The sequence below is a fragment of the Apteryx mantelli genome, chromosome 18 (genome assembly GCF_036417845.1).
Source record: "Apteryx mantelli isolate bAptMan1 chromosome 18, bAptMan1.hap1, whole genome shotgun sequence".
Classification (NCBI taxonomy): Eukaryota; Metazoa; Chordata; class Aves; order Apterygiformes; family Apterygidae; genus Apteryx; species Apteryx mantelli.
The window spans coordinates 18,041,673-18,067,429 of NC_089995.1; the positions used below are offsets into that span (position 1 = coordinate 18,041,673).

Sequence of the window (25,757 nt, forward strand, 5' to 3'; positions counted from 1 at the left end):
CCATTTTCTCCCAAAGGAATGCTTTATTGATACTTTTCCTCTGTATTTATCTGTAAAGAGAAACAGTTCAATACCTAAGCTCCAGCAGTACCCATTTCACTGACACTGTTCTCCACACGGAGGTTGGCTTTAATCACAAACAAGGAAATCCCAAACATGACACTCTACACTCCACCTACTGCCTAGTACATCTGCCTTCTAGGATTTCATAGCGTGTCCCCAGACCGAAGAGAGAGGGGAGCAGGGGCTGAGGGAAATCGAAATTAGTCAGAAGATCCAAGTGTCAAAACTTGCTTCTCTAGAGAAGGGGCAGAGAAGGTTCAGTCCCTCTAGGGTGATAACCACTAAAACTACTCAGATATGTACATCAACAAGTCTAAAGACCTGAGTAAGTCCCACTTCGCCTCTAAGGCACAGAATTGCTCACTCTAAGTATTTTTGATGTGGAGGCACCTGGCCTAGAATAAGATCAGGCCTCTATAGGAAAACTTGGTTGTACAGCTCCTGAGCAATGAGGTTGGACATCAGAATAGCAAAACATTCAGCCACTTTGGGAACTGGTTGAGCTCCGTGACTCTCCATTTTTGTAAATCAAGATTATAGCTGGGGCTCTCAGCTGAGAGAACATAGTCAGATGTACCAGATGGAGTGTCCCACAGAGCGCAGAGCAAAGTCCCTCCAAAACAGCGTCCATATTGCTAGAGACAGCTTTGTCCTTCCCTAATATGGGCCTCTTGCTAGCAGCCTTTAGAAGTTCTTCCTCCAAGAATGAAGGCATAAACTGAGAAGGGAGAAGCAAGTTTCATACACTCAAGCAACAGAGTGCACCACTGAAAATTAACACAAGAACTGGCTTATAAGCATGCTGCTACTACTGTATGATGCAAAACTCCAGTGCTCAATATCCAGCTTTATAACCCTCACAGTCCTCTCTATAGAGAAAAATTAGAAACAAGTAAAGCATAAAGTGATGTAAGGCTTGCATTTGTCCAGGGGAACATTTCCCTATATGATGCCAAAGCTTTTTTTTTTTTAAAGCTTTATTTTTTTCTTAAAGTTCATTGCATTTAAAAATAAAGATTTTAGTTTTGTTAAAGCTAGAGCATTAGTGTAACAACGAGGCAGCTGTTAAGTGAAGTTTCCCTTTTGGGAGCCCAGAAAAAACAAAAAACAAATAATAATTGTTTACCCCATTTACCAGACTACTCCACTGAGAGCAGGAGGAAACAGTAATGGGAGAAGCCTGTGAGATCACAGAGTAACTGCATGGTGTGCTCTGAACACAGAACACAGCCAGAAGCTGAGGCTAAGATCCTCATGCACTTGACTTCTCATTTAACTGTTCTGCTCCTTCCCCTGCTCAGTGATTTTTTCCTGTTCAAAGTTATGACAGCCAAGGAAAAGATTTTTTTCTATACCAGTGGCATTTCTGAGCTACCTTGAGGAAACTCCATTTTAAGTGCTCTCCCAAAGGGACAGTACAGTGATACATTTCATCTACAAACTTTAGTGTAAAATATTTGTGTACAAAACTTTGCATTCTCTTTGACTTGGATCCAGTAGCAGTGTCTATGAACGGATTATGGATCTCTCCAGACTGGCTCAGCCCCTTCTTGGACTCGCATGTTGTTGCTGTTGTGAAGATTTGGGAGGAAGGGGGCTTGCTCTTGCAGTCGTGCACAGCCGTGCAAAGCCACATAGCAGGTCTAGAAAGGAGCATTGTCTTGTGGAGGCTTGTCTCCAGCTCCCGGCAGGGAGTGGAGGCCATCAGTACTGTTTTCCCTGCTGCCCACCACTCTGGACTGAAACGAGAGAAGAGAGTTAGGATAACAAGAAACCAGCACTGAGAATGCCAAGTCAATTCCCCTTTGTCAAGGTCACCTACTGTAGCAAAGACTTCATGTATCTGAGAGGCCTTTTGCCTGAATATTAGTCTACAAGAAAAACATTGCAGAAATTAAAGTTTCTGCTTAAGATTTCACACTATGTTTATGAGACAGCAGACAGTTACCTTTATGGTCCCAACTCTATCTTCAAATGACTTGAAGGTTGCAGAATTCCTTGAAGGAGGGGAAAAAAAAACAAAACAAAAAACAAGGCAAGTTAGTTCTTAACTAAAATATGCCACATGCTGTGACCAGACTCTGGCCCTTCCCATGCCAGGACAGCAGCACTCAGCACACTTTCAGCTCCTCACTCAGCTACCTTGTGGCACAAATCTCACACACACCAGGCAAGGACACTGCACACAAACTCTGAAGACGGATGTTTATACCACAGGGTTCTGTGCACTCCAATTTAACTGCTCAAGCTGAGAACTCAGGGGAGGGGAAAAAAAAAAAAACAAAAAAAACTTAATTCACTAGGGAATCAGTGCATTAGAAGAAACTAGCCCTTAGTTTTACAAGGCTTCCAACTGAAAGCATACTTTCTTAAATAATGGAGAGAAAAAGTTGAAAAGGACTTAAAGGCTTCAGTTTCCCATATTACATCCTGCTGGCAGGAAGAGGAAGGGCTACATGCATGAACCTGTGAGCTTTTTATGCCACAGAAGTGATCATTTGCATCAGGAAATACTCTTAAAACCTCAGCACAATGAGTTAAGCAGAGAATTTCATATTTCTAGCAAAGACAGACAGGCCAGGCGCTTGACAATCTGACAAGCTTCTCCGCTTGTGAATGATTCCAGGGGAGCGCTCTGTACTGAGCTTTCGGACCAGGCAATTGTTCATACAGAGTTGTTTTCCCTGGGTAAGCACCAGGAGCTGGGAGATGACTAGCCTCATCCCAGTTACTTTTGTTCAGAAGAACCACTTTATATTTGTGCCCATAAAATAACCTCTGTCAATCTGAAATGAGGATTAACAGAGAGAGGGCTTCTGTAGGCCTGGTCCAGTTCTGGTAATCGTTTCTCCTACACGGACATCATCTAATGCACCACAAAGGCATTCTGAGAAGTGCTCCTAGCTTTAAGCTAGAGACAAAAGATTCAAGTTAGGATTCATCTCAGTATTAGCGATGGCTGTGCTGCACATTGTAAGAGAACTGTAATCCCCTTCAGGGACCTCTGAAAGCTATGAATTTCAGGTAGACTTTGGTACAGTTGCAACAGTGCACTTAGTCTGAGAACACCACAGGTGCTAATAACCATAAAAATAGACTGAGTAACAAATTAAAGCCTTGAATTACTCAAGCTGCAAGACACTGCTACCCCATAATCCAAGCAGCATCAGCTGAAGTGAACCATTTGCACAAATTAGAACCCAAAATTCCCCAAAGGGGACAGAGTCAGCTACACACCCCGCCTACCCCACTCAGGAGACACAGGCATTTGCTACGTTACCTCATTGCTGGCATACTTATCGAGTGGCGAATGGAGTAACTGCTACTCGGAAGCATTCAGAACAAGGAGGAAAGAGTCAGACAACAATTTTAAACAGACATTGTGCAAAAGCAGTATAACCCCGCTTCCAAGCGCTTGCTGCCTCACACACGGGCTGCTGTGGACAACTGAGGCAATAAATCTAGCCCTCTCTTCCCTTATTTTCACAGCCTGCAGCCCAGAACTAGTTCTGCAGTCATAGGACTGTTAGCATAAGTATTTAACTGAAAAGCAAAACAAGCAGAATATGAACACAGGGCATCATTTGAAAGCTTTCCTAAAATTTGGTGGACAGATTTGCTTATGTCAGTACAAGGAAACAAATCTCCCATAATACAATATTTAGAAAAGGGTTTTTTAACTATGCTCAAGACACAAGAGAGACCTGGCCTATGATCAAAGATCTGAGGGATGCAGAGGCACCTCTAGGAGAGGAAAAACATGCATAACCAGCTTTACTGTATCAAGTTACTCACATAATCAAGTTTTACTAGGAAAGGTTTCTTGCCCAAAGTTTTCTTTCCCCAAATTTGGGCTGACAAAGACGTAAAAGCATGCAGCAAGTGCTAACTAAAGGTATGCTGAACCATAAGCTTTCAAACTGGCAAGTTGTTGTACATTGCTCATGGTCCCATTACACTAGAATTAAGGAAGCTGGGGGTCTTACACTTGCTGTTGTGTTGTATTCTCAACCTGCACTGCAAGCTGCAGCCATGATATAAAAAACAATTACAGGGGATGGTTTTAGCTAGGTTTCTCATTCCATTTCAGAAACATTGGCAAGTCTTACATAATCGGCCTCCCCCCTTAACATCTGCAAGGGCCTGGCAAAGTAACATATGCTCTTTTAGCAGCCTTGAAGGGTATCTTACCTAAGGGAATGCGAGAAGGGGTGAGCCCTGAGGAAACCCACGGCAGCAGAGGGAGAAAAAGGAAGCAGTAGTCAGACACTTGCGCACATCTAAACACTAAATGCAGGACAGCTAAGCAAGGACATGGTCACAGGACAGCAAAGTGAACTACCCAGAAGGAAGCCTCTCAAGATAAATTAGAGAGGCAAACAAAAACCATTTGCTTTTCATTAACTCAACCCAAGCTAAGAGGTTTTTCAGAGGACAAAAGCAGAATCTACAGCAAGTTAGAACAAGGGTGCTGAATTGGGGTGGGGGGGAGGAAAGAGGGGGAATCTTACTCATCCAGACCCATTGCTTTCATTTGAAGTTTTAGAGCACTTTTTCCTAAACTGAGGTTTTATCTTTTACCAAATTAGCCAGCTGAGGTATCTTGTCCGCCTCTCCACCCCCTTTACAGAAACCCCATGAGCTCTCATTTAAAGACAGCACTGCTAAGACTGCTGGTTGAGAACCTCCGCAACAGGAACCAAACGGATGCCTGCATGTTACCTTGCCAAGCCTGCAGATCTTAAAGTTACATTTGAAAACAAAACACACACACAGATCTCAGCATAATAAAGATAAGAGCATATGGATAGAAGGTATGATGCTTACCCCACAACCCAAGTGCTGACTGCCCATTTTTAGGTTTCAAGGCAAAAAGGAAGCTACCAGATTTCCATGCCCGATTTTGCAATACAGTAGCATCTCAGCAGTCTGAAATAATAGACCAAGGTTTCCTACTTCTTCTAATAAGATTGCCAAGATGGCCTAAAGAGCCTTCTCTGCTGGAAGTGGCAGTGTTTTATTCCACTTAAATATCATTTTTGTTCCCGCAGCAGGAAGCGGTCATGGCAAGCTGGATGTGAAGTACTTGGCAAAGAGTACAAGGGCCCTTCCTTACAGCTATAGCAAAGATGTTTGGCTTTGATTTCATTTCCCCATCTATTCCAATCAGCTCTTTGGCTGCATAGACTCCTTGTAATGCTGTCTTTGCATGCAACATAGAAGTTTGCTTTAAGTGAGAGCAAGTAGAAAGTTAAGGAACACAGATAACATATGTCCATGCACCATGCTACTCTGCATGTAATTCTACAAGCACCAGGAAGTTTGCTCAGATTCTTGACTTGGATCTAACAGTTACCCTTTTCTTCCTTTCCTGAGGATTTAAGGTTTACATAAATTCAGGGAAGAGCAGCCACCTTTGGGGCTCAGATTAACATTTTATAATGAATTTGCTTGTAGTATTATGTACAGTAGCAAACTCCATCAGACAACATGAAAGGTATTGGGGCACAAAACCACAAAGCAAGCTGTTATCAGACAAAAACAAACACACTTCCAATCTGCAGTTTATTGGAGTTAGTAAAATGTAGTAACAATGTCTAAAAGATTTTTTTTTTTTCTTTTTAACTGCAAGTGGAGATAACAGAAAAGGCTGAACTGGCCAAAACTTGAGAAAACCCATCCGTTAATTAAGAGGCATTTTTCCCCCCCATGGCAATCTAATAGAAAACAGCTTTAATACATTTAGTGCAGTAATCACATAAACATCACAATTTCTCCTCATGATCTGCAGCTATAATGTTTGAAAGTGTTTTGTCCAGAATAAAGTGCTCTGCTAAAGATTTAACCCAAGGATAAGTTACTTTCATAGCATTTCTGTCCAGGAGGTTTTAATGGAATTATGACTACGCCCTCTGAATATCTGAGGTGTTTGTCCCATTCACCATCCCTTCCTTGCATTTATCAACCGGTGAAAGCTGACTAAACAAGGAAATCCTTTCTGTTATCTCAACACCTCCACTGTTGGAAAATAAACCTTCTTTACAAGTGAATTTGTAGTGTAAGAGGAAAAAGTACAGTAACAACACAGATTACAGTGTAGGCCACAAGGCCTAGAACTGAGATTCTCTGAGAACAGATATCATCCCCATCCATTCAGAGAAGTGATCACAACAATAAAACAGACTTCACTCTTTGTAATCTCTGATCACATATCAGAACAGCATTTACAGTTTCACTTGGCAGGAGCAGAAAACAGAACAGTTCCTGTGCAAGTTTATGCTCAGAAGTTAAACTTCATTCAGAATCAGAAATATCAAGACTTGAACGCAACAGGGGAGACAGACAAGTTTATAAACCAAAGAAAAACTGAAAGCCTTCTTAAAAGCCATTACTGTGTTCCCCCATAGGGCTATATATACAAAGCAAATCCTGCTGAAATAACTTGGGTAGAGACACCCCCTGTTTATTAATAAGGCAAAAGCTGCCTCTATTTACTATTACATCACTCAAGGTATTAGCTGTATAAAGGAATATGGGTGTTCAAGTTAGTGACTATGCTGCGCAATACTATTGTTGCAGAGGTCCGATATGTACGTAGTCAGCCAGGCCAGCTCTGTTACCAGGAGTGACAGTCCCACAGCCAGGCATCCCCTCCCTCCATCATCTGCTCCTGGGATAGCACAAACATTTGCACAGCTGCACAGTGAACTGGATTCTACCAGCCAAAAGACGGCAGGCAGGACCAAGGCCGTCAGAACAGCTTCTTCTGGTGGCAAGACCAGTTCAGGAGTTCCCCATTTGGTCCAAAAAGGTCAGTTGACTGCAGAAGGCAGTCAAATTTATTTTACCATTATCAGCTTAGCAAAATGTATTACCAGCACATCTTGCCAATATCTATCTGCTGGTGGCTCAAGTGATTATATATAAATCTCTTCTTTCAGAAGGCAAAGTAATTTCCAGGAAAGAAAAGTAAAATACTGGAAAGGCTAGGAAGTCAGCTAGTCCTCTGCTAAATTCAGAGAAAGTGAGCTATAAAAAACATTCACCAATAACTGCACTCCAGGAACACAGTAAGTAACTCCCTGAGAATAGACTTGGAGTTTCAGTACAATGTGATCAGAGACCAACAAATTCTTACCACTTGGATACTCCCAGCCACAGTGGAATGGGAAAGTCCCTACAAAGAACGACAGCTACCTGTTCAATCCAAGATCTGGTACATCATGTTAAATACAAGCTCCAAGAATGCTTCCTTAATAGCCTAGACAGCTTGTACATTAAGAATTGCTCTCAATTCTGAGAAAAAAAATGTGGGCAAGGTATTTTGCATGAAAGCCTTTGACACCGCCATTAATGTGGAAACAATCTTTAGCTTAAACTCCTGAATGAGGTAAATCACCAACTCTACCCTTAAGCTTTGTATGGCCGAGAAATGCATAGGGCAAGAACCTCAGCCAGCAGCCAAAAGCACCAGCCCTCCACTTTTCATTCCAGAAAGGTTTACATTTGGCAAATACTTCAGCTGTCATTTCCTTAAGGAAGCTAGATAACCGTCAAGCACAAGAAGAAAGTTTTTATAATCTTCATTATAATCTTCATTATAATCTTCTGAACCAGTTCATATCTTCCAAAACACACTAGGTAGCTGTGCTTGGAAGTCACACCGCTCTTCTCCATGGAAAGCTGGTGCACAGAACTCGAAACTGCATGATGCACAGCAGAGTTTGTCCCAGTTTAAAGCATATAACGGAGCACAGGAATGACCACCCCTTTCTGATCCTAAGCACTAACACTGAGAAAGCACAAGACCATAATTCAATAATGAAAAGGGTGAACTTTAATGCTAATTTCTTAAATATAAAGTAAAAGCTGCAGTGCAACCACATGAGAGGAAGGAAACCAAAAATGTTCTGTCAGCTCTTTTGAGCCGAATTAGACTAAAGGTGTTGGAATGAACTGATTTTATTTTTAATCAACACAAGTTTTAGAACAAACACTTTCAGAAGAGACTGGCAGGAATAGGTTTCTTCCTGAGGAGTGTTTAAAAGTGTTTAATGTGTCCTAAAGTCTGATGTACAGGGCCACATGGAAGAAGGTAGTCCATCAATAGCAAAGTGCTGCCAACCAAGTAGAAAAAAAAATGGAAAAAGCCTAGCTATTGTCTGAAGTCTCAAAACTGTTTAAATCTTAGATCAAAGAACTAGAGCACAAAATAGAAGTCTTACCTCATGTCGCCAAGTTTCCTGCTGATAACAGAACCTACATTGGAAAGGGCTGCTGAAGTCTTCTGCCCTGCCTGGGACAGGGTTTCCTGGGTCTTCTTATATCTAAACAGAAAAAAAAACCAATCAGTTGAACTAACGCATAGGATCTGAAAGCAAGAAGCATCCCACCATTTTGAGAAAGGAACCCACATTAAAGGAAAGAAGCTAGGTTAGTGAGCTGCCCTGACTTCACTGAAAAAGCCCATTTCAGTCTTGCACATATTCAAAGACCAAGCTTTAAGAAGGCAGTAAGTGTAGGCTTAACCTTTCCATACACTCACTTCAGATATTTTACCATTTTAACTTTACATTTTTAAATCTCGCAAACATTTGCAAAAAAAAGTCCCAGTTTTCCACACAGAAATTACACATCATAGCATCATACCCCATTTGCTCTATAATTGCATTTTGATCTCCTTGAGAAAATAAGTCAAGGAACCTATTCCATAATATGCTTGCAGCCCTGAAGAAGTTACAGCATTTGTTATAGTGTTAGGGAATGGAGGAAAGAGGCAAGACTGACATTACTGTCTAGAAAAGAAATGCAGAAATGAGCATTACCTCTACAGCTGCAGTTTAGAATTAAATCAGTAGGGAAGTTTCCCATCAGTTACCATTAACCACAATAAGTCTGACAGCTTGTGCTTACCAGCTGATTACATTTGAGAAGTTTATACAAGAACTAGAGAAGACATTTGAGAACCTTTGTTTCCTTCAAATAAGAATCTTAGGAACAAGGATTCTTTGAGCCTTTTTCATCAACTCATCCTCTCTAAGCTATTTTACAGTTTGTGTTTAACATTTGGATTTATGGCATTCTTCAAATTATAAGAAAAGATTCAGGCAGGAAAACAAGTCCAACAACTTAAGCCAAATTTTCTTATTCCAAATATTTAAGCTTGAGGGTTTTTTTGTTGGTGGTGGATTTTTTTTTTTTTTAATATTCTAATACAAGTGGATGAGCAAGAGAAGGACATCTAAAAATGACTTAATGTTCACATCTCTGAACTTCGAGGCCAGAAGCAACATGTCTACAGCTGACTTAATTCTTTATGTCTCATCCTCTCCAGACAGGAGTTCAGGAGACAGCACCTGAACTGGATTCAGGCAAGACTACTTACAACATGTTGCTTTTCAGTTTTTTAGACCCCGATCAAGTATTTCTGAATCATGAACGTATGCGAGACTTGTGCTGAATAGGGCAAAAATGAATCAGCTTTACTACCACATCTCCTGCTGTGGAAGAAGTCTACTCATTCCTATAATCTAGGCATTTTCCAGACTAATTCCACTAATTCAGTGACCCTAGAAGAACCTAACAGACTATGCCCAGATAGCAGGAACTCAACACTTTCTTCACAGCATGAAGTTTTGTAAGAAGTAGTCATCTCAAGATAATTTATGAGTGAGGTAGTTAGCGTGAATATTGCTTGTTCATATACATGCTTTCCTACCACAGTAAGGGGATTCGAACCCCAGGGCCAGAACTTCCTTGGAACTTCAATCCCTTCCGTTTAGGGGTCAGGCTCCTCCCCTGCACAGGCTGACAGACTCCTGTCATGGGATTGGATTTACAGCTGTCTAGCAGGAACACCTAAGGCCTCCTGCTCATTGAAATATGTTGTGCTGACTCTACTTCTACACAAGCCAAGGAAAAACAGCTCAGCACTGAACTCTCCCTGATCAGCATCAAGTACCAGAGCAGTGATAAGAGGAACAGTTTACAGAATCAAATGACACCATCACACCACACACACACTGCAAACTCAGGTATTAGGCCTAGCTTCAGCAGATGAAGGTGAGAGCAATTTCACAACTGTTGTTTCACACTTGACAGAACTATTCCTAAGCCAACTGAAGACAACCTAGCACCCAAGTGCTGTTCCTTCTGCCTGAGCGTGCTCCTTCATGATGCCAACACAGCCGTTTGTGCTGACAGTGATTTAGATAAGGGAAATGGTCCAGATGAAATAAGCTTGGAAGGAAAAAAAGGAAAAGAATAGCAGCTGCCAGATCAGATCCCCAATCTGGTTCTGCAGCCACAGCTCCCACACACACACGCACACCTCACCAGTGCAGTGCAGGAGGCAGAGTCAAGGAAATGCAGCTGAAGTGAGAAGCTGTTTCCACCCAGAACTGCCATCGCAGGCATGCATATGGAAGCAGATCTGGGACAGCCAGGGTCAAGGCATACCAGACTTCAATATAACTTAACTACAGCCAGCTCTGACCACCCCCCCCTTCTGACGCCCCCCCCTCAAAATCACAACTGCTCTTCTGCCACTGACACTGTCAGGTTTACCACTAATACAAATTCACTCACTCACTTTCTTCCCTTAATGCTGGTACAAAGCACATCAGAATAATCTAGATCTGGGAGTAACAGGTATGAGCTACGATTAGTACCTTGCTGTCCTAACAGGCAATTTGCTCAAATGAGAAGCTGTAGAAGAGATCTCTGCCCACTTCAGAATCCTGTGGTATTTGAACACTTTACTGCATCCCTCTCCTGCAAAACCTTCCAGGGAGGAGCCAGAGCTGCACCCTCAAATCCTTCTTTATCCATTAGTACCAGCTTCCTCTCACTTGCTTTTATACAGCAACCACCATTTGTGCTGTCTGGCTACATTCACAATCCATCTAAGCCATCGTGCACCCTGGTTACAATGAAACTGGAGCCAGAGACAGACCGGGCTGACTTCTGTCCTCTCTACGCTGCTTGCAGAGGACAATTCAAGCTCTGCAGCCAGGAATGGCAACTACCAGGAAATTCAGCAGTGTACAAAAGCACCATAAGGTCACAGGTCAGGCCCATTTCCAGTTCAATCAGGACACTTGCCAGTTATAATTCAGAGAAGCTGTGAAACAACAGGAAAGAAGATGCCTTTGCAAAACAATCCCAAAACACAAGTAAAACCTCCTCCTTTGATTCCTTGAACTTGACTCCTAGTATTTACTGAGCTTTAGATGAAGGAAGTGCAAGTTGTTTGTTTTCTGAAATGTTGCTAGAATCTTACCTTTGAAGCACCCTTGCCTCTCCGTTTTAAGTGGCATCTATCTTGTTAGCATGAATTGTCACTCTGTCTAGTGCCAACGCAAGCAGGAAAGCTAGCGTGTCACAGCTATTCAGGCCTACAGAACCACACTTCTACCATATTTTTCTTGCACTTATCATTGAAGAACAAGGAAACAGATATGACAAGAAGTTTTCTATTCTAGCAGGCACACCCAAGGAGGAGCTATGATTAAACACTGCCAGAATCATGTACACAGTCGGCAAGGATAAAGGTCATTCACTATTTTGCAAGCAGCAAAAGTTTTTTAATCCAGAAAACATACAATGTACTTGGAAGGCAGAACTTGCATATTTGGAAGTTTTTGATACTCCTGCTTTCTATTTGTGCTCATCTTCCATCCCTGTTATGAGGGATACCTTCCACTGACACATGCTGCCAATGGCAAGCCAGCTCTAGGCTGCCTCTCGCGTGCTCAGGTTAGAAGACTGAATTTCATATCCACTACAAAGAACGGGAAAATCTGGCTTACCCAAGCCCTACAAATACCATGGTCTAAATCAATTCAGGAAATAAAGACACTACCTACTTGCTCCCACTGCATTACTGTCAAGGATTCCCCTATACACTGCAGGAGAGATGCAGTGAGAAGGACAAAGGCCAACTTTCATAATACGTTTTCATAATTTAGTCCAGATGAGAGTTTAATCCCAGGCATTTAGTAAAAACATGACTAAGAGACCATTCACATCCAAAAAATGGAGTTATAACAGCTGTGAGGTTTAAGCTGTTCAAGTCCATTTGGGGCTCCAAAATGACAGAACAGCTGCTTTGGACACTAAAGTTCTATTTGTGCTCATCAGGTACTAAAGGGGAAAAAAAAAGTTCCCGCTCCCCACAGAGAAACATGGTTACATGTTGAGGGGTTACAAGAAGAGGTCAGTCTATTCCACAGCTTGTCAGCTGAAGTTATAAAACATGGCATGCAAGTCTCAGGTACCCAGTGGCTCCTGTCAGTTCCCTTGTAAGGGCAGGCAGCCATTTGAAGAGAATGTCACTTGGACCACAGTGAAGTCATTCAGTTATTGACCCGAGGAAAGGCTGCTTCTCACAGAGGATACATTTATCAGTTTAAAAAAAGTGAAGGCTTGAAAAAAGTTTAGGTAGGACTAGACAAAGTAGAGAACCGTGAGCAGGGGCAGAGAATGTTAGAGGCAGCAGGCTGTCATGAAAGCATTTGTTAACGCTGAAGGTTAAGACACTCACGCTTCTGATTGAGTTAATTTTTCATTCCAGTCCTCCAGTGTGTTGCTGGCTGAAAGATATCTACAAACACAATGGAGGTTAGATACAGTGCCAAGATTCATGACAGATGCTTCTTTTGACACTTTCCACATTATTAGTGTCTCTTTACACTTAAGGTATCATAAGTTTTATTCTGACATCCAGTTTTCCCCCATCCAAGTCAGAGGGAAAAGAGTTGTTGTTTGAGAGGGAGGAAGACATCCAAGCCCTGGTTTCTTCCCTATTTAAACACATTCAAACACTGAGCACAAAGCAAACTAGACCCGCAGTTTAGAAGGCGCCAGGATTTTCCAAATGAAAGGCTGTATCACCTACTCCCTCCCTACACACTGCATGGTAGCTATACACTAAAAAGGACAGAGCAGCGAGCTGAGCACAAAACTAAAAATCTGACTGCCACACCCGAAGCTGCATCAACACAGCATGACCTGGACAAACTGTAAAACTGAATCCCATCTTCTAATCTTTAGAGAGTGCATGTGTGTGTAAGTGTGTGTGCAAGTGTGTGTGCACACACCTATATACATATAAACCAATATCCTATAGGTTGTAAGAATTAACACTCGCAAAAACAGATTGAATACACTTACTATGAGAAGTGTCTGGTACCAGCTCAGATGACACCTCAGAGGAGGTGATACATGTCAGGCAGTTCACGTCACCCAGGAAGTGTTAATGTCCCTCATTAGGGCAGAGTTAACTATTTTGCCTACTGAAGAAAATCTTCCAACCCACATCTGCTCTTAGCTAAATTAGCATCTCCTTGAACACAAAAGGCTGAATGGAAGGAATCCTCAGTTCAGCAAACATTCAAGATCTCCCTGACATTTAACTATACAACAAGAATCAAAATGATGCATGTCTAATACGAGTTGAGGGCTAATACAACTAAAGAATGTGTTCTAGAGACAAAAGTAGCCAGACAATTTTTGTCCACATTTATCACCTGCTTGTATATACTGCAAAGACTAAAATTCATAGCTGTCAGAAAGGATCGCCTACATCAACCCAACAGAGCCCCAGTGTGGAAACTTTCAAAAGCTAATATACATGTTTGCATAGCCCATGTTTTCAGCTACAGTTGAATGCCTTCAGATACCTTCTCTCTCCCCCATGGCCATGCAGGAAGCCAATAATCAAACTGATTGCTACCAAGTCTGGTGAGGAGAAGAGAAAGAGTTTCATAGTAAAAAGATAGAGGTCCAGTAATAAGACATCTGATTATAACAGACTAGCCTAACAAAGACCAGCTAAAAGGAAATTGCAGCTGTTTGGTTTTTTTTAATATATATATTAAGTGTGGTCTGGTAACTGATTGGAATTTTTCTTCTGCAGTGGAAAGACTACCATAGAGATGAGAGCAGTAGCTTTTATTCACCTCCTCCACAACTGAGGGATGCTTATAGCTGGAAGTCAGGCATGCTGCTAATAACAGTCCTGACTATAGCTTCACCATGCCTCCAGCTCCTAATCAACCCCTGATGCCTGAAAGAACAAGGAGCAGCACAAATTGGGGAATGGAGCAAGGAGCAAGAAGGTGTTGCTGAGGAGCCCAAGGCACTCACAAGTCAGACTGTGTCACTTTCTCATTCCACTCTCCAAGTTTCTCAGATGTTTTCACATAACTAGAAACAGAAAGTATTAATGAATATAATTTCTTTAATATTCATTTTTAGAAGACAATGACAGATTTAAGTTACAAAGGAGTAACAAAATTTGGGCAAGGGGGGGAGGGGAGATGAGGAAAAGAAAAAGAACAAACAGCGAGATGAACAGCTCAAAAATCTGCCCTGCAGTAGCACTGTCAGTAACTCCAGATTGCAGTTAAGCAGCACAAGACTGTTTAGACTGAACAAACCTCCTGTGGATACTGAGCGCCCCTCACACTTGGGCACAAATACAGTATTAAACTTACCTCTTTGACTCTCCTTCTGGCACTGCCAAACAGCGCAGCTACCATACTCTTAGTACCCGTTCAGTAATGGGGTCAGTCTAACTCCCAGTCTTCTCAAAGCCAAGATGCTTCTGTGTACTGCGTTCCTAGCACATTAATATTGTATGATTTTGCCACAGGAAGTGCAGGCTTTTTAATTCAAGCTATGTATCCGAGGAAATGGGTAGCCTCCAAACTAGCATTATGTAGTAGAACTTCAGCACTTTTTGCTTCTCTCTAAGCCTGAGCTCAGAACAGAGTAGTAGCAGCCTGCACCCCAAAGAAATGGTCAAAAATTGGCAAACAGAACTGTCCTGTTCAGCGGTGATCTAGATCTCTAACCTCCTAGGAAAGAGCATTCAGCAACAGTTTACCAAGATTACAGACATGAAAGTTCTATTTACACTGACATAAGGACACTGACATGTGAAACCAATGAAACAACCAGATTTATTTTTTCTCCTTTTGCTCTATTTACTCATCAGAGCAAAAGCCTCCAGCCATTTGGAAAAGCCCTGGAACGCAATGCTGGGAAATAATTTCTATCGAGTTATATTTAAATGTGAAACTTGTGTCATAAACAACACTTACGCATTGGAGACTTGCACATCATGCCAGCTTTTAGACAGGTTTTGTTTTAACCCATCCAAGGGAGTCAAACCTAGTTTCCTCTTCAGCTCTCCACAGTGCCTCTCTTTAGCAGCCAGAACTTGTCTGAGAGTACCAATTTCTTCTTCAACCTTAGAGAGAGGCACAGGCATATCTTAATATCACAGCTTGATAAAGTTCTGAAAATTAAATGAAACCCTCCCCCTGCAAACTAGAAAGGTTTTGTTAACCTGAATATAAGAGAACTGGTGGGAACTCTAGATGCACACAGAACAATTCAACTGAACATAAATGGTGCTGGGATGGGACACTTACACCTCAGACTTCCACCAGGAAAACATCCACAAAAGCTATTGTATTGGCCACTTAATACCACTGAGACTTATCAGAACTCATCCCTAGCATCGTAATCTCAACGGTAACAGCAGACACCATTTAAAATCAGTTACCAAATACTTCTTATTAACTAAGGTTTCTATTTTATAATTCTCTTCCTCTGACATCATTAAAACAAATGTTCTTCCTGTTCTGGAGGGTCATACAGGTCTCGGTAAGCTGCAGTTAAATCAAGTAGAAATGAACCCTCTCTCCCAACAAACAACACTTTCAGTGCCCCGAAAACATTGTAAGAAGGGTCTCTAAGAAACAACTGGTTTCAGTTGCTTCTATTTTATAATTTTCTTCCTCTGACATCATTAAGAACAGGAGAACAACTGAAACCATCTTCTACTACGTTTTAGATAGAAATTATAAACTGGCCTTTAAAACCTATGTGCCCAAACTTTAGGGTATTATATTACAAACTCCCAACATTTCAGAAACACATAGGCACCAAAAATAGTTCCCTAAAACATTTAAGAGAAAAACATAGGAAAAAAAGGAGCATATTACATAATGCATTGTTTCAGCTTCCTAACAGAAAGCAGCTCATTTTGCATACCACTTACCTAAAGAGTTTTCTCACTTCAAATGAAGCCTGGATTAAGTTTACTGCATAAAAAGCCACTTTTTTCCTTACAGCCCTAAATTAAGAATAGTTCTGGGAAGAGCAAGCAGCACACCACATTGTTTGAAGTATAGGTCAGCTTTGTGGATTTTAACAATGAACTGAGAGATCCAAAGACACAGGTAACACCACTGTAAAACTGAAAAAACAGAAACAAAAAAAACCCCCATCACCCTGCTCCTGTGGTACATCGTATTCCTGCTTTTCCACCTCCCAAGGGAACGTAACTACAGGCACACATGGTCCCAGCTGACGAACGCAAGTGTCATTTTACCTTTGCAAGCTCAGACCTCAACTCCTCCTCTTCGGCAAGGGTCAGACTTTCAGGCGCGGAGGTCCTCGCCGAGGCGGCGGCGTTATCCACGGGAACGTCTGTCATGCTATCCGACAGCAGACCTTTGTTGGGAGAGTTAAGGTTGATATCTGTCAGAGACAAGAGGCAGAACGCAGACAGAATAAGCGGGCAGCAAGCAGAGCGCGCTGCGCAAACCTGGGGAGGCCGCAGGGGGAGGTGAAGGAAGGGGCAGCTGCCTCGCAGAAAGAGGAAGAGAAACCGCCGAGCCTCCTCCGCAGCCACCTCAGCGGCACCGGCGGCGGAGCGGTTTGCGAGCCGAGAAGAGCTTCCCGGCCCGGCACGAGGCCGCAGCTGCTAAGCGGCCGCGGGGCCCGCACGAGGCCGGAGGGACGAGGCGCCAGCGCCCGCCGGGAGCCCCGGCTGCCGCCCCCCCCCCCGGGCCGCTCCCCCCCCTCACGGCGTCCCCCACGGGAACCGGCGCGTCTCCGCCGGGGAAGCAGCGGCGCCCCCCCGCCCGCCTACCCTGGCTCGCGCTCTCCATGGCGGCGCCCCGGGCCCGTCCAGCCGCCGTGGAAGAAGAAGCTGCTGCCGCCGCCGCCGCCGCTGCGACCGCCCCCCGGTGACGCAATTAGCGCCGCGCCGCGCCGCGCGCCGCCCGCTTCCGGGGAGGCGCGGGGAGAGCGCGTCACCCGCCGCGTCGCCACGGCGACGGCGCCACGTTCCCCCGCGCTCTCCCCCCTCCCCCCCCCCGCGGCCGGAAACGTCAAACGGGGCGGGGGTGACGTCAGCGCAGGACGCTGGGAATGACGTCATATCTTGGGATTGGGGATTACATCATGGGGGACGAGGAGGGGCAGGTGGAGTGGCAGGGGGTGGGCTCAGTTCCCCCTGGGTTCAGCACCACACGGGGTACCTGGGCCTTGCCGTGGGGCACAGGGGCCTGTGTGGGGCTCAGGGTGCTGGGTCCTGCCGTGGGGCACTGAGACCTGTGTGGGGCTCAGGGTGCTGGGTCCTGCCGTGGGGCGCAGGGGCCTGTGTGGGGCTCAGGGTGCCAGGCCTGCCGTGGGGCACAGGGACCTGTGTGGGGCTCAGGGTGCCAGGCCCTGCTGTGGGGCACCAAGACCTGTGTGGGGCTTGGGGTGCCGGGCCCTGCCGTGGGGCGCAGGGGCCTGTGTGGGGCTCAGGGTGCCAGGCCCTGCCATGGGGCACAGGGGCCTGCAGGGTGCCAGGCATGTCGTGGGGCACCAAGACCTGTGTGGGGCTCAGGGTACTGGGTCCCGCTGTGGGGCACAGGGGCCTGCAGGCTGCCAGGGCTCGCTGTGGGGCACCAGGGCCCGTGTGGGGCTCAGAGTGCCAGGCCCTGCCATGGAGCACAGGGGCCTGTGTGGGGCTCAGCGTACTGGGTCCCGCTGTGGGGCACAGGGGCCTGCCGTGGGGCTCAGGGGCCTGCAGGGTGCCAGGCCCCGCCATGGGGCGCAGGGGCCCGCAGGGGGCAGAGCCCTGCTTTGGGGCTCGGGGGCCCGCAGTGCCGTGGGGCTCAGCGCCCCGACGCAGCGCGGGCCGGGTGGGTGCGAGGTGCCCGTGCCCGCAGCAGCCTGCGCCGAGGGCCCGGCTCTGCGTCGCCGCAGGTTTCCTCGTGGGTCACGGGGCACTGGGGACCCCGGGGGCGGTGGGGAGTCCCACGCCGCCGTGGGGCCGGGCCTCGGCCCCCAGACCCCCAGCCTGCGCGGGAGCCGGGCTGGCAGGAGCGGGGCCAGCGGCTCCGGTGCCGTGTGTCTGTCTGGAGGGAAGGTGGCAGCACCAGCACGGCCATCCCCGGGGCCCGGCCCAGCGCCGCGGTGTTCGCGTCGCTCCCTCCCTGCCTGTGCCCAGACGCAGCCAGCGCTGCCGCCCGTTTCCGTTAGAAACCCCCACCTTCAGTCGCCTTTAGTCACTGGAAATACCCCCTTCCCCCGGCTCTGCGGAGGGATCCGCAGGAAAATCCCGCTGCCTCGGATCCCCGGTTCCTCCCGGCTTTCGGGGCCTGCCGTGCGCCAGGTTCGTCACCGCGTGACCCCGCGAATGTCACCTCTCCTCGCTGGCCCCTGAGCTGCGGCGCAGCGGAGCCTCGCACCCAGCCGGGGCCTGCGCCCGCCGCGCGCAGCCCATCGCTGGCACCGGCCCCGGCAGGACCTCGAAGGTCACGCAGAGACACATGGCTTCGCTCCGAGAAGCCGACTTCTCCCCACCGAAGGGGAATTACGGCCCACGGGGAGCGAGCTCTCGGGAGAGCTCGTTAGTTTGCAGTGAGGCGCTTCCCCTCCTCTTGCCTGTTAGTGCCCGCAGGAGTTAGGAACGCCCGTATTGATCAGAAAGGCGCTGGGAAACGCACATCCCTTTGCTCTCCCTCCCTGGCTTACAGACACGGAGATACCGCTCGGAAACACGATCCCGATGCCTGGCGAGCGCTGCGGCCCGGAGGCTCAGCGTGCCGGGTGAACGCTGGTGCCCGGAGCTCGGGCTACGCCGTCGCTCGCCGCAGGGAGCCGAAGGAGAGCAGCTGGGACAAAAGGTTGGTTTTCTCACCGCCGTCCCAGGGCTGAGAATAAAGAACTGTGACTTCTAGAGCATTCGCTGTGACTTTCCCGGTGACCCGGGGAGTCTCTCGCTCTCCCCCAGCCCGTCTTGTGCTCTCGAGCCGCTGTGCAGCGCCAGGGCAGCCTCCCTTCGCCCTTAGCTGTGCAGCCAGCAGCGCCTTGTTCCCTCGCAGCCTCGCTCGTCCTCGCTCCGGGCTGGTGTTTCCCCATCCCCAGGTAAAAACCTGCCTGGCTTTGGTTTTGGAGGGACCGCTCGTGGGCTTAAAGCTGAGCGTGTGCCCAGACTCTCTCCGGATTTGACGCCTCAGCGGCTGCCTCCTTTTTGCGAAGTGCTCGGCAGCCGTCAGAAGTGTGCCGGGGAAGCCCTGGGCTGCTCCGCTCCTAGTCATTTTGCAATCTGGCTCATTGCAAACCCAACTCGGTGATAATTTTGTTTCTCTTTACTTTCATTTTAGGAGCCTTTTCCGCTCGGTCTATTTTCGTTGCCCCAGACGAGCGTGAAAAGGGAAGCGAATGTAAATGGGGAAAGGTGCATTAATTTTTCAGAACCATTTCCAGCAGTGCGTGCCGGGCAGCAGAGGAGAGCACGTCTGCAAGCGTTAGGCAGAGGAGCTATTGGAAATACCCTTTTTGGGGCACTGCAGCTCATCTCGACAAGTGCCCCAAATTCGCTTAGGTCGCACAGCACCACCGTATATCCCAGACATTTCTAGGAAAAGGACGGGGAGAATTTTAAGAACTTGGCTTTTTTTTTGGCAGGGGGGTGGTATTATTCCAAAGTCTGGAGCCTCAGCACAGGTCTAATTTTAAAGCTGGGCTCAGTGCAAAGCCAGGGAGTGGCTGAGCGCTGAGCCCGTGTGAAAGCCTGGCCAGAGCCTGGATTCCTGAAAATCTGGCCCTGAGAGATGAGTGCAGCAGGAGGAGCTCGGAGGCATTACGGCTTGGAAGGAGCCCTAATGGCCTCCGATAGCTCTGCCAGGAGTAAAAGCTGGATCTCCGAGCCCGGCATCGCTGAACCGCCGTGGCTCCGGGTGCCCCCCCCCGCTGGGATACCTGGCTGGGCCTCGGAGGCGTTCGCTCGCCCTGGTGACCGCAGCTTCGTGCCCTCCGCGCTGCCCCCCCAGTTCCCCTTTCGCTGCTGCCGGGCTTTTTGCTCGCATGGGGCTTTTCTGCCATTCGCTGGTAAACGCCAAAATGTCAGGCCTGGAGCCGGTTCCCTTCGCCAATCCCCCGTCCAGCCACTCCGGCTCCCACGCGCGCGGGGCGAAAGGGAAGGAGGGAGGGAGCCGGCGCTGAAGCAGGGGAGCCCCCAGGATGGGGATGCTCCCGGAATGGGGATGCTCCCGGTGGGCACAGGTGTTTCCAGGCTGCCGTTTCCCCGCGGCCGCGCCAGGCTGGGGCTGCCGCCGCTGATCTCCCGCTTCACTTGGAGCCGAGACGACCTGGGCTCGGTGCCCCTGTTAAAGAAAGCCCTGACCTAGATTTCGCCGCCCGCCTGCAAAGCTGCGGGCGCCGCTCTGCCCCGCGCGCTTCCCGCAGCGGTGAAGGGCCGAGCCCGCGCCGGCGCTCCCGAAGCCGAGGGCCGCACGCCGCCGGAGCGAGTCGGCGCCGGCTGATAGTGCCCTATCGCCTGGTGCCTGGCGCGCGTCTCCCGAGCACGAGCGGAGCGTGGCCGCGCGGGCCGGCAGGGCTATCGCTGCTCCGCATGCGGGGCGCCCCGACGCAGCGGGGATGGGCCACGGCCCTGCCTGCCCCCGGCCCCCAGCGCGCCCCAGCCTTGCCACGGTGTGGGCATCGGCACGAGACCAGCCGGGATGTGCACGGCGTTACGTGCACGGCGTTATGTGCACGGCCCTGGCAATGCCGTGGGGAGGGAACGCTGCTGGGCGCCAGCATTTCCCTGGGCCCCGGTGTCGAAGCACACTATTAACAGCAAAAAGCAACATTGGAAAATGCGCGTGCATGAACCCTCCCCTCGTTCCTTGCTCCTGCAGTTCGCAAACGTGCGGGTCACGGAGCCGAGCGGGGAGCGCCGGGGCGTCCCTCCGCGAGCGGCGCCTCCCGACTCAGCCCAGCCACGGGGACAGGGGCGTCCTGCCTCCCCCGGGGCTGGGGCGCCCAACACCGTTCACCTGGCACCGCTGGAGCGCAGCCCCGAGACACCAGGCAAGGTGGCAGGGCCGGGCTGACGGCTCCCCAGCATTTCGGGACCATCCGGAGCATTAAACCAGGCTCTGAGCGGCGCTGGAGGCCGTGGGCATCACCCCAGGGCTGCAGCGGCTCTGCCTGCGCCTCCCCGAAAGCCCCTTTGCCCATCAGGTGAGCTGGATCCGCTTCTCGGGGCTGTGCCACCGAGCTGCTCCGGGCGGGAGCAGAGGGGAAGCGTGGCCGGCGGCGGTGGTGTTCCTCTTTCCCAGACTGTGCACCGGCCCCTGCGCACCGCAGGGGCATCGCCTTCCCGCTGGCCAAAACTGCCGCCCGCCAGGCGCAACCTTCCCCTTTTCTGGAGACCTAAAATAACCCCGGGGCCGGCGCGGGGAGGCAGCTGGGGGCGACGCTTCCTCTTTCCGAGCACCCGGCCGCAGGGAAGGGACGGCGACTCTCGAAGGGGCCCAAACCGCCGGGGTGGAGGGATGCAGGTGCGGGGGCTCCGGGCTGGATCCAGAGCATCCTCCGGGGATGCCCAGCTCGTCTCTAGCAGGAGCCGGAGCCACCTGGCCACCCTGCGTCCCCGGCGAGGACGGCTCTGTCCGGACACACGGAGCAGGCGGCTTCGCCCCAGCACCGGCCTCCCCTTCCTCTCCCACCGGGGCCAGTTCAGCACCGGCGTTACCCCTCTCTGCCCGGACACCGGGCCCTAATTTCTGCTTCCTTATCGCAGCTCATTTGACTGTTTTCGGCTCCAAAACGGCTCCTGACACTGCTCGGGGATTGCCAGACTTCACCGCTGGCATCGCCGGAGCCGCCGGCACTTCCACCCTGGCCGCTGGGTTTTCCTTCTCGTCTGCACCTCGTCACGTCGGCAGCCGCTTTACGCTGCTCATTTCCATGCTTATCACCCGGGAATTCCCCTGCCAGCTTTGGGGCAAAGTTGCTAATCTCACTAGTTTCGGCAGAGCCCCTCCAGGCACACGAGCCACCGGTGCTGCCAGGGCAGGCGGGAATCCCCGGCACCGTGCCGGCACCCCGTGGCCGGGCCGGCGGCACCCAGCGTCCCGCTCGCATGAACCCCCGGCCGGCGCAGGCCATGTCCGCGGCTGCGTCGAGGGAGGCTCACAGGTCCGCGTGCACTTGGGCCCATGGGCGCTAATGGGGTCATGCACCCAGCACGCAGCAGAGCCGGGGGCAGGATGCGGCCCTCCAGCGCTGCCGTGCACCTCCCGCCAGGAAACGGGCTGGATGCAATTCCATCTCCTCCCTGCTTCTGCTCTGTTTTCCCCTGCTCTGCCCAGGCTGCTCCCAGGCTCGTTTCCCATCCCGCTAACCTCACCTTGGGATGCATCCAGCACCATCTGCTGCCTAGAAAAACCCTGCTCCCTAAGCTGTGCTAATCCCCCAATCCTATCTGCGCCCCGCGGGCGGGCGCTGGGGCTCGCACCCCGGCGTGCACCTGGGGAGCGCGGCGGGTGGCACGGCTCCGCAGCGTGCCACGGATTGAGCTTCCCTGCCTTTCCGTGCTGCCGGGGACGGGCAGGGAGCGGGGAGGTTTCGGCAGCGCGGTGGCCGCGGCCTGCAGGTGCCGGCCCGGCAGCTCCCGCCTCGCCGGCCCGGGCCTTGCGCTGCAGGAAAATGTAAAATGCAAAAGTGGCACGGCGGCTCTGCAGGTTTTTTCGAGAGGACAAGGAAGAAAAGCAATGAAAGGTCTCAGCCGCCGCCGCCGCCGCCTCCGTGCCCTCCCCGGGATCGGGGGAGCTCTGCAGGCCGCGGAGGCCGGCGCTGATCCCCGCGGCCGGCGGCGGCACGGGAGGCTGCGGAGGGGCGAGATGCCCCGGGGGGACCCCGAGGGCCGGGCGGACGGAGGCGGCGGGAGCGAACCGCGGCTGGCAGGAGAAGAAAGGCAGCGAGGAGAGAGGGAAGGGGGAAGAGGCAGGAGAGGAGACGGCGGCGGAGGGAGGGATGAGCGGCGAGAGAGCCGAAGCTCCGAGCGGAGCGGCGCCGCGGCTCAGGAAGCGGGGTCCGGAGGAGAGGCGGTGCGGGGGATGCTCCCCCCGCTCTGCTGCCCGAGGAAACGCAGGGAAGATCTTCCCGGAGGAGGATGAAGGCGCGGGGGGAGGAGAGGAAACGGCAGAGACAGCTGCCGAACATCTGGCAGCAGCACGGTCCCTCCGGGATGCCACGGGCCGGGCCGGGCCGGGCTGGCGGAGCGCGGGGGGGTCCGAGCCGGCCCTCCGCTTCCTGCCCGCCCCGCCGCTGCCAGATGTTGCTCCCGCTCGGCCCTGGCCGCGGGTGCCCGGCGCCCCCAGGGCACCCGCGGGGCCCGGCCCACCCTTCCGCCCCTCCGCCCGGCCGCCGCTTCCCTCCGGGACGCGTCCGACACCTGCTTCCAGCTCGGTGCCGGGTCTCCGGCTCTCCCAGGACCCCGCCGGCCCCGTAACGCCCAGGGGAAGCGCGGCCCCCTCGCCCTGCCGGTCCCAGCTTTGGTCGCCTTCCCGGCTCCGGCTGGGCGGATGCAATCCAGGCCGTGAGCTCCTGGCCCCTCTGTGCCCCGGAAAACCTGCTCGCAAGGGGCACATTCGCTTCCTCGGCATCACTGCAGGATTAACGGCCTCGGGGCCGGGCTGCCCCCAGGCAGAGCAGCCCCGGCAAGGGAGTAATCCCGACCCCACCGCCCGGATCCACAGCTGCCGGGCATGGGGCCAGCGGGAGCCGGGTGGAGAGGCAGGTCCAGCAATATGGTTTTGCCCACCCCGAATCCTCCTGGATGCAGCTCGCCCGGTCCGAACGGCTCCGGAAGTGTGGAGCTGCCCGCCCCACGGCTCTCCAAATAGCTGGGTACGGTCGAAAAGAAAAGAAGGATTAGACACAGGCAGTAAAAATAGCCTCTCTTCTCAAAAATAGCTTCCCGGGATTAAAAATAACCAGTGTTCCCAAAGCCGTTGCTCCGGGGGGGAGCAAGCGCCGGTTGGGCTTGGCTGCCTGCTCCCTCCTCACGGCCGGACACTTAGGGCATCGCAGGAGCTTGGTGCTCCCCGGAGCCATCCGGCAGGAGCCCCGCGGCCCTCCGGCCCGGCCGCTGCGGCCTTCCCTGCATGCCGGAGCGGCGGCAGGACCGTGCTCCGGACGGCTCGGCACGCGGGTCCGCGTGGCCCTTGATCCCTCGGAGTGGTGCGGGGCAGGCCCAGCACCGGCGCGGGTGTCCCACGGCCCCCGCCCAGCTTCCTGTGTGCTCCAGGCCGTGGCTGGAGTCCAGATGGCCTCCAAAATCCCATTTCCAAACTGGAAACCAGACCCGCCATCCCTGCCTGGAGCAATCCCCAGCGGTGCTCCCGCATCGTCCCGGGAAGCCAGGGCAGGTTTTCCCCGCGTGCTCCCTGCGTGAAGGCAGGGGCCAGGGCACAGCGTTCCCAGTGGCGCCTCCGGCATGGCCGTGGGACAAGCCATGGAAAAGCCCAGGCTGGAGTTTCGCGGGTTTCCGTGGAAGGGGCGAGGCGCAGCACGCGGCTCCTGGCGCGGCGAGCGCCGGGTGCTTCCCCGCGGCTCGGGGACTGTCCCCGCTCGCCGCCGCCGGCGCTGCTGCCGCCGGAAAGCCCCCGCACGGGGCGACGCTCGGAGAAGGGCAAGGCCCTCGCAGGGAATGCTTCCTCTTTCGGGGTCAGCGCAGATCTATCGCTCCGCATTGCACTGTGTCCGTCTCCCCGGAAGCTCAGGATGGGGTCACTCTGCTGCGAGCAACAGGGAGGAGAAAATGAAAGAGAGAAAAAGAGGCAGGAAGAGAGCTTGGGATGAGCAGGAGCAAACAATTAAGATCAAAGGGAAAAAAGCCATCTCTAATCCAAGGGATGCAACAGCGGGGTGAGAAAAGCTCCGCGGCTGAGCGTTCACCGAGGGCGCAATCCTGGCAGGATTTGTCTGCGGGCAAATTGCATCTCATATTCGCTGTCACTGCCGAGCCGAAACCTTAATCCAGGCAGAGCAGAGAGGGGAGCCGGGAAGGAAGGAGCGTGAGCGGGGGATTTTCTCGGGGCGACAGCCGCCTTCTCGCCGTGCTCCCGGCTCACTCCTGCTCCCAGGAGGCCAGGGGTGACTTTCCCGCGGGAGCGGAGGCTCCCGGCTCGTGGCCCTGCCGGGGACAGGGTGGCACAGCGGGTTCCCCGCGCAGGGAGCGCTGCCCCACTTCCCGAAGGAGCCGGCAGAGGAAACCGCAGGCCGGGAGCGGGGATTTCTGCCGATTGCGCCGGCCGGCTCGCAGCAAAGGGCAAGCGCAGGCTCGCGGCTCCGAAACGTGCCCAAAGCCCGACACGAGGCGACTGGAGAGGAGAGGAGAAGCAAGGGCAGCCGGGGGGGCACCGCCGGCTCGGCCCCCAGCGCTCCGCAGGAAGCGGCCCCAGGCCGGCACCAGCACGCGGCAGCCTGGGCTGCCCCAGGAGCGAGGGGGGGGACGGGCTAGCGCTGCCCGCAGGGTCATCCGCAGGGAGAGCATGAGGGGAATTTCTCCTGGGACAACGTGATTGGAAACATCAGGCCTCCATGGC

At 51.4% G+C, this 25,757-nt stretch overlaps 1 protein-coding gene across 3 annotated transcripts; it reads right to left on the reverse strand.

Moving 5' to 3' along the window:
* On the reverse strand, positions 1 to 17,116 carry TPD52L2 (TPD52 like 2). 3 transcript variants are annotated; one of them, XM_067307918.1, is made up of 11 exons: positions 17,012 to 17,116; positions 16,469 to 16,617; positions 15,171 to 15,319; positions 14,212 to 14,271; positions 12,608 to 12,667; positions 8,289 to 8,390; positions 7,202 to 7,240; positions 4,255 to 4,281; positions 3,344 to 3,385; positions 2,012 to 2,060; positions 1 to 1,802 (listed from the first exon to the last, which is right to left on the reverse strand). In XM_067307918.1, exons 1-11 carry the CDS (start codon positions 17,028 to 17,030, stop codon positions 1,707 to 1,709), a joined length of 792 nt encoding a protein of 263 aa, XP_067164019.1. In that variant the 5' UTR covers positions 17,031 to 17,116; the 3' UTR covers positions 1 to 1,706. The 3 variants fall into 3 exon arrangements, with proteins under 3 accessions (XP_067164019.1, XP_067164017.1, XP_067164018.1); XM_067307916.1 differs by lacking the exons at positions 3,344 to 3,385; positions 4,255 to 4,281; positions 7,202 to 7,240; XM_067307917.1 differs by lacking the exons at positions 3,344 to 3,385; positions 4,255 to 4,281; positions 7,202 to 7,240 and having other exon boundaries at positions 16,469 to 16,590; positions 17,012 to 17,112.
* Between the last annotated feature and the right edge of the window lie 8,641 nt (positions 17,117 to 25,757).